The sequence below is a fragment of the Peromyscus californicus genome, unplaced genomic scaffold (genome assembly GCF_007827085.1).
Source record: "Peromyscus californicus insignis strain IS unplaced genomic scaffold, ASM782708v3 Scaffold_23__1_contigs__length_62951481, whole genome shotgun sequence".
In the NCBI taxonomy this organism is placed as follows: Eukaryota; Metazoa; Chordata; class Mammalia; order Rodentia; family Cricetidae; genus Peromyscus; species Peromyscus californicus.
This window is the reverse complement of record NW_026294534.1, coordinates 38,316,560-38,324,369: the sequence shown is the minus strand read 5'-3', so window position 1 is coordinate 38,324,369 and position 7,810 is coordinate 38,316,560. Positions and strand designations below refer to the sequence as shown.

General features: G+C 45.0%; 1 protein-coding gene across 1 annotated transcript; it reads right to left on the bottom strand.

The window, feature by feature from the left end:
* Positions 1–406: 406 nt before the first annotated feature.
* LOC128119396 (40S ribosomal protein S7-like) lies at positions 407–1,125 on the bottom strand. The gene is made up of 2 exons (XM_052752795.1): positions 749–1,125; positions 407–635 (listed from the first exon to the last, which is right to left on the bottom strand). The coding sequence occupies exons 1-2, from the start codon at positions 1,123–1,125 to the stop codon at positions 407–409; spliced, it is 606 nt and encodes a 201-aa protein (XP_052608755.1).
* Positions 1,126–7,810: the final 6,685 nt, after the last annotated feature.

Sequence of the window (7,810 nt, the reverse complement as noted above, 5' to 3'; positions counted from 1 at the left end):
GAAGTGTCCTATCTCTCTGGTTCAGTGAGCTGAACCCAAGACTGTGTTGTACCAGAAGGGTTTAGTGAGCCCTTATCTTCCTCAGGAACATTTGCTATGAGACTTTATTGTTTAGTTATGAGGCTAAAAGTCTCTTTGGAGTCTTATAACTTCTGTTTTATATGGATATTTACTTTGAAATACTTTATAGCGTTCCGTGCATTTGCAAGAAACACGTTCAGTGCATTGAATTCAGGTGATGGCTTCCTAGCGACTTGCTTGCTATGGGTGAGGCCAGCACACGATGGTGAACAGATAGGTTGTTTAAATAACTGTTGGTTGTGCCTCACAAGAGACCTTTTGAGGGAAATGAAATTTAGCAGTAATTCTTTTTTATTATGAATGACACTTTATTCAGTCATTTTCTTTACAACTGAAACTCTGGGAATTCAAAATTAACACCTTTCCCTGTGAGCTTCTTACACACACCAGAAAAGGTTTCGACCGGGTGCTCCACGTCGTTCTGCTGGGCTTCGTCTAAGTGAACCGTCGGGAGGTGGCAGTCATCCAGTTTCTCACGGATCCTCTTCCCCACAATGTCCCTTGGGAAGACCAAGTCCTCGAGGGCGGCTTCACGCACTGCAGTGAGGGTGTGGCTTCACGCACTGGCAGTGAGGATGTGGCTTTGCCCACTGCAGTGAGGGTGCGACGTCACACACTGCAGTGAGGGTGTGGCGTCACACACTGCAGTGAGGGTGTGGCGTCACACACTGCAGTGAGGGTGTGGCTTCCGGGACGCTTTTGTTTATTTTTCCTTCGGCTTTTCCGAGTTGGCTGGGGCAGAACCCTCCTCTGAGCAATGAGGACCATGTGCTTCCCACTAAACTTTTTCTCCAATTCATGAACCATCCGGACTTGGATTTTCTGGAAAAATTTCAGCTGAGGAACTGGTACCAAAATTATGATAATGGCTTTCCAAACGCCACCAACTTTGATTTCCTTGGCCGAGATGATGTTGAGTTCCCGCAGCTGCACCTTGAGTTCTGAGTTTATGTCCAGCTCGAGCAGCGTCTGGGAGATGCCAGACTCGAACTCGTCCGGCTTCTCGCCATTGGGCTTCCCGATCTTGGCGCTGGAGCTGAACATGGTTTGTTCTTACGGAGTAGGGCCGGCTTAGAAAGAGGCCCCATCTGTGGAGAACAGCTCATGTGCGGGTGGCGGAACGAAATTCAGCACTAATTCTGAGTATGGACTAGCTCGCATATGTGGATACATCCCCACTCTCACCCCGTTCCCCACCCCACCCCATTCCCCATCCTGACCCAAGAACACAACAGAACACAAAATGTTTTCATATTTTGTTCCTTATAGGATTCTTATCTTTTAAATTACATATTTACGTGTGTGTGTGTGTGTGTGTGTGTGTGTGTGTGTGTATGTGTGTGTGTTGGGGGGGGTGGTTGTGCACATGCCAAGTGTCCAGGTGGAAATTAGGAAAATTTGCAGGAGTTGCTTCTCTCCTCTTCCACCGTGGGGTTCTGGGGATCGAATTCAGACTGAGCTTGGCAACCAGCGCCTTTATCCACTAAACAGCCATCTCACTAGCCATCTAGTTCTCATGTTTAAGGTGTTTCCTTTTAGTTTTACTACTTACCATACAACAAACACTTAATCTCATTTTGTCCTGCAGTTTTTAACACGATACAATCTAATTCGTAAGGTTCTAATGCTTCATCTTTAAACTGGTCAGGAGGCTGAGGCTGAGGCTGAGGCTGAGGAGAGAGATCGGGAGGGTGAGGCCCTGTTTTATCTTTTTCTTCTTTCTTTCTTTTTCTGAGAAAATATTTTCAGAGGAGCTCTCTCACTGTAGCCCAGCCTGACTTCCAATTAGTCATCCTCCTGCCTCGAGCTCCCAAGTGCTCGGATTACAAGTGTGGGCCGCCACCCCTGGGCCAGCGGCTCCTTTCTGAAGGCTGTTGCTGCCCTGGGCACCTCAGCTGAGGACCATGGCTTATTGTTCCCACAGCACAAAAGGAGTCCCCACCCTTTCCCTGTTGTCATTCTCTTTCTAGACTTCTAGCAAGAATGCTGCTGCCTCAGGGCAGCCATGTTGTAAAGTAGACAGCCTGCTGCCGGGAACCATACATATTTGGAATTTGAAGTTGACTTGGACACCAGAAATAAAACACTTCAAGAAACTCAACTTTTGGAGCAAGCTGGCTCAGCTTAGCTCCTCTGAAGTGTGTTTGACGAGTGCCTCGCTCGAGGTGACCTCTCTTCCGGGGTTGACGGGGAGAGCGATGGTCCTGGGCACTTTTCTTCTTCTTTTAATGTGATGAAAATTCCCTCCGCCAGCTGAGCATGCTCAGTGGGATGAGAGCGGGTCTCGCCGTGGGAAAAGAGACGGGTGAGGGCAAGGCCCTCGGGGGCCATTCTTGATGCTGTGCCGCAGCAGTGACGACGAAAGCTCGAGCTGAAAGCTACATCAAGCTCGAAATACATATTTAACAAGCAGAGGGCGAGGGATCGTGTCCTGGATTCTGTCAGGCATGCACGCAGCATCCTGTCACGCAAGGCAGAGGGGGTGGTGAGCTAAGGGCTCCAACCAAGCCCTCCTGCAGGGAGGCCGACCTCTCAGGAGCAAAGTTGCCCTTCGACTCAAGGAAGAGAGTAAAATTCTAGAATCCCGAGGAAAGGAGCGAAGGGGGAGATTTGGCTGAACCGTTGAAGTTTTCTCCTCCATAAGCCGTGACAAAAGAGGTTTTGTTGCAGTGAGGCCGTGAGTAAGATGAACGATCAGGACTGTGGGTGGGGATCGCCCTGTTGTGGAGAGGAGCTAGCTTGCATCAGGAGACGAGGAAGGAGGGCGGTAGTTGAGAAAGCTTGAAATTGCTGGGCAGTCTAGGCTGGAACCTGCAGGTGCCGGGGTCAGAGGAAGCAGCTAGAACAGAGTCAAGTGCACACTCTGGTGAAATCACACGGCTTTCCTTACCTTTCTTCCTTCGTGTTTCAAGAGGGGAAAACTGGGTGATGGTGACTAACATTGAGTGGACCTACCCCCCCCCCCCCAAAAAAAAAATCCAAACAAAGGAAACACCAGAAGGCAGCCTAAAGAGGTGTTCTAGTCAGCTTCCTGCTGCTGTGATAAAACCACTCTGACCAAAGGCGATCCGGGAGGAAAGGGTTTATTTGGCTCACACTTCCCTCACTGAAGGAAGTCAGCAGGAATTTAAGGCAACAGCTTGAAGTAGAAACCGTGAAGGGCGCTCACTCACTGGCTCATGTTCAGCTAGCTTTCTTCTATTGCCCAGGCTCACCTGCCTAGGGACGGTGCCACCCACAGTGGGCTGACTTAGGAATCGCCAGTCAAGTCAACCCCTCAGACCAATCTGATCTGGAGCATTCCTCAGCTGAGGTTCCCTCTTCCCAGGTCACTCAAGGTTATGTCAGGCTGACAATAAAACTAACCAGCCTAGAGAGAGGATAGATGGCATTAGATGATTTCAGGCCTTAAACTTGGTACTCCATATATTTTTCTATGTCTTCCCTTCTGCCTCATTTGACTTCAACAGCTGCCCCAGATTGTTCTGGATCTAACTCTCTAAATCTAGAATAACAAACTGTGAGAGCCAAAGGAGACAAAAGAGAGGTAAAAAGATCAGGCTGGGGGCTGGAGAGATGGCTTTGAGGTTAAGAGCACTGATTGCTCTTCCAGAGGTCCTGAGTTCAAATCACAGCAACCACATGGTGGCTCACAACCATCTATAATCTGGTGCTGTCTTCTGCTGGGCAGGGGTACATGTAGACAGAACACTGTATACTAAATAAATAAATCTTAAAAAAAAAAATAGATCAGGCTGGACCTGAGTCTTTTAGGAAAGCACTGATCTTTGGCTAGGTAAAATGGGATTATTCTATATCAACTCACCAGATTCCAAGGAAAGTATAGAACTCACCAATGCATGATAAAGTCTGGAAACCGGCTAAGTGGACGAAGCCAGTCACAGAACACCACATACCGCATAAGGCCTTGTACATGGAATGTCCAGAGTGGGAAAGTATAGAAAGAAAGTAAATTAATTATAATCCAAAATAACAGACTGAAGGAACTGTGTCCCAAGGTAACTGGTGATAGCAAGACAGCTTCCTTTTGGGGTGAGAGGACTGATTGGAAATTAGGCTGTGACAGGAGCTGTGCGGGCCTTTGAATAGACGACAGTCAAGGGTTACTTAATAAGTGGGACACTTACTGAGAAACGTGCCGTTAGATGATTTCATCATTGAACAAATATCACGAAATATACCTCCACAAAGACAGCTACGATATCCCCACTTGATTCAACCTTATATTGTATTGAATATTATATCAATATCCAATAATCAATGCCTTACATGGACTTCCTTATTAATCATAACTTCATCCTGTGGGGCATGATTGCACTAAAACTTAGTGATTTGCACATAAGAATTTTATGACACATGGGAATGTGTGTAAATTTGTTTAAAAACAAGATGAAAGCTAAAATTGAAATTTAGGTAAATCACGAACAGAAATTTAATAACTACATCCCTTACAAAAAAATTGTAACACATTTGAAATAAAAATATATTAATTATTAAATTGAAATATAAATTTTAACAAATGGTCTAACTTTAAAATCATATATATATGATTTTGAAATAAAAATAAAAAACTTATTTTCCACCCAAAAAGTTTATATATATATATATATATATAAATATATACACACATATATATGTTTATAAACTTATAAACATATTTGTATATTAGTATTCAGGACTGATCATTCTTAAAGAAGCATTCAGGTGGCCCACGGTATTGTTCGATTCACAAGGGCTTTTTGGCTGATACTTTCAAGAGCTGGAGCATTTCTGGAGACAGGGGCAGAGGAAACCTTCGAGCCAGCACACCCGTGTCCTTCCTCCTCTAGTGCTGGCTCCTGGGGTCTGCTGCTATGTCAACAAAACTAGCCTGCAGACAGAGCCCAAATCTTCCTAACACACAAAGTTGGGGAAATTGGGGCCATAAATGACAAAGTCACGAACTCACGGGAGCGTGGTTGGCACGGAGTCGCTGGGGAGAGCGATGTGCTCACTTCAGCCCAAGGGACGAATTCCAAAAAAAGAGAAAACAGCGGTGAGGTGACAGGGGACTTCGTGCTTGGATGGCTAAGTGAGGCAGCTAGAATCGCTCATCAATATTAACCACACCGTGTGGACTGTATGAGGAGAGAATATGTGACTTCCATGCTCGCAACGAGAGTAAGACCAACTTCACAAAGGCTAAATTTCTTCGATACAGGTGCAAAAAGAACCAATTTATTTCCCCATCTTTTTTTTTTTTTTTTTTTTTTTTTTTTTCCTGAGATAGGGTTTCATTATGCAGCTCGGACCATTCTGGATCTTGACCAGGCTGGTCTTGAACTCACAGAGATCTGCCTGCTTCTGCCTCTCAAGTGCTAGGATTAAAGGTATATGCCACTACACCAGACTTCCACTAATTCTCAAAGTCTGAATGCATTTGAAATCATTATTGCCCTTTCCTATCTCCGTTCATTCTATGTGAGAAGCTGTCTCCTTGCTGATTAAAGTTTGAACATAGCCTCCTTGGGTTCAGATTGGCTTGATCAAATAAGAAAACCACAAGAGTCTGGAGAGCTGACTCTGTGGTTAAAAGTACTCATTGCTTTGAGAGAGGTCTTGGGTTCAGTTCCCAGCACCCACATGGTAGTTCACAACTCCAGTTCCAGGAGATTCAATGACCTCTTCTGACTTCCATGGGCACCAGGTGGTACACCTACATACATACAGTCAAACAAAACATTAAAATAGACGTGTTTTGTTTGTTTGTTTGTTTGGTTTTGGTTTTGGGTTTTTTGAGATAGGGTTTCTCTATGTAACAGTGCTGGCTGTCCTGGAACTCACTCTGTAGCTCAGGCTGGCCTCATACTCACAGAGATCCTCCTGCCTCTGCCTCCTGAGTGTTGGGATTAAAGGTATGAGCCACCACTGCCTAGCTAAAATAGACAAGTCTTAAAAAAAAGAAAACCATGCTGGGTGGTGGTGGCGCACATCTTTAATCCCAGCACTCAGGAGGCAGAGGCAGGTGGATCTTTGTGAGTTCGAGTCCAGCCTGGTCTACATAGCGAGTTCCAGGACAGGCTCCAACTGTCAGACTGTCCTGGAACTCGCTATGTAGACCAGGCTGGACTCGAATAAACAAACAAACCCTGTCTCGAAAAACAAACAAACAAACAAAAAGAGCCACTGACCACTTGAGCACACATAATGAATCACAAATCTCTGAATCTGTTACATACGTGTATTATTATAGTTTTACATATGTAAGTTAGTCAAGCCAACATTACATTCTTAACACATAGGTCCAATACCTTATTGGATTTCCACACTTCCTCTTGGTTTCTGTTGGTATTAATTAGTAGCATCTTGTAGTTCTTTTGTTATGTATTACAACCCCCTGGGTCATATTTATGCTGGGAACAGTTTGAGTCTGGCAATGAGAAATAGGGCCCGGTGTGTGTTTGACACTGAGGGGGATCATCAGCTCTTTGTAAGGTGGCCATTGACCTATGGTCCCAGAAGAGACTACTGAAAAATCTTCAGGCACATCGTTGACAAGCATTAGACAGGGAAGAAAGAATTATGCCTTCTGCTGAAGATCATTTGATGAAATTTGGGAACTTAAGCTCTCCAGCTGTGTTGACCACACATATATGTACTTTAGCCAAATTTGGGGACCTATTTTCCAGCCAATGCTTCAACTTTTACCAAAAGAGATTTCGTCAGTTCCAAATAATGGCACTGAGACTTATTATTAATTATGAAAGCTTGGCCATTAGCTTAGGCTTGTCCCACTAGCTCTTATAACTTAAATTAACCTGCTTTTATTAATCTACATTTTGCCCCATGGCTTGGTTACCTCTACTCTGTACTGTATGTCCAATTTCTTCAGTGTCTCCCTGGCATCTCCTGCATGCCTAGATTCCTTCTCCTCTTCCTTTCTCTCCCCGGAGATCCCACCTATTCTCTCCTGCCCAGCTATTGCCCATTCAGCTTTTTATTACACCAATCACGGCAAACACATCTTCACCCGGGGTACAAATATCCCACAACATTTCCCCCCTTTTGTCTAAATGAAAAGGAAAGGTTTTAAGTCTAACATAGCAAAACTATCTACAATAAGGACAACTATCAGATAAAACATACAGCAAGAGTTGAAGGCAGCTGGTCCTGTTGGCCTGCCGTCAGGAAGCCGAGAGAGATGAACGCTGTGCTCCCCTTACTTACTTCTTTTCCTTCAGCCCAGGATGGTGCTGCCATGTTCAGGGTGGGTCTTCCCTCCTCAGCTCTCTACAAATGCCCTCAAAGGTGTCTCCTGGGTGATTCCAAATCCAGGCAAGTTGACAAGGGAGCAGCTTGACCATCCCATCTCATGCACTATACTTCTTTCTTTTTATTGGTGGAAATGAGGTCATCACTGCCTGTAAAATCAGGTCATGGAGTCAATTTGTACAGCCTAAAAATGATTCAGACAGGTAGCAGCATTGCACAGTGGAAGCGTGCTGGGTCCATAAAAACATGGTTCAGACAACACATCTTCTAGAACTACTTTGTCTTGAATTCTGTAGAAATCAAGGTTCAGTCAGAGAAGCTGTAAGAGACGTAGAATAGGGATTAGTTTTAGGGAGCAGCTTTTGCCCAATTGTGGAAGCCGACTCTCCACCTGATAATAAAGTATCTACAGGTTACCTGGATCAGGATGGGAAGGAAAGCTAGCGCTGAGATGGGG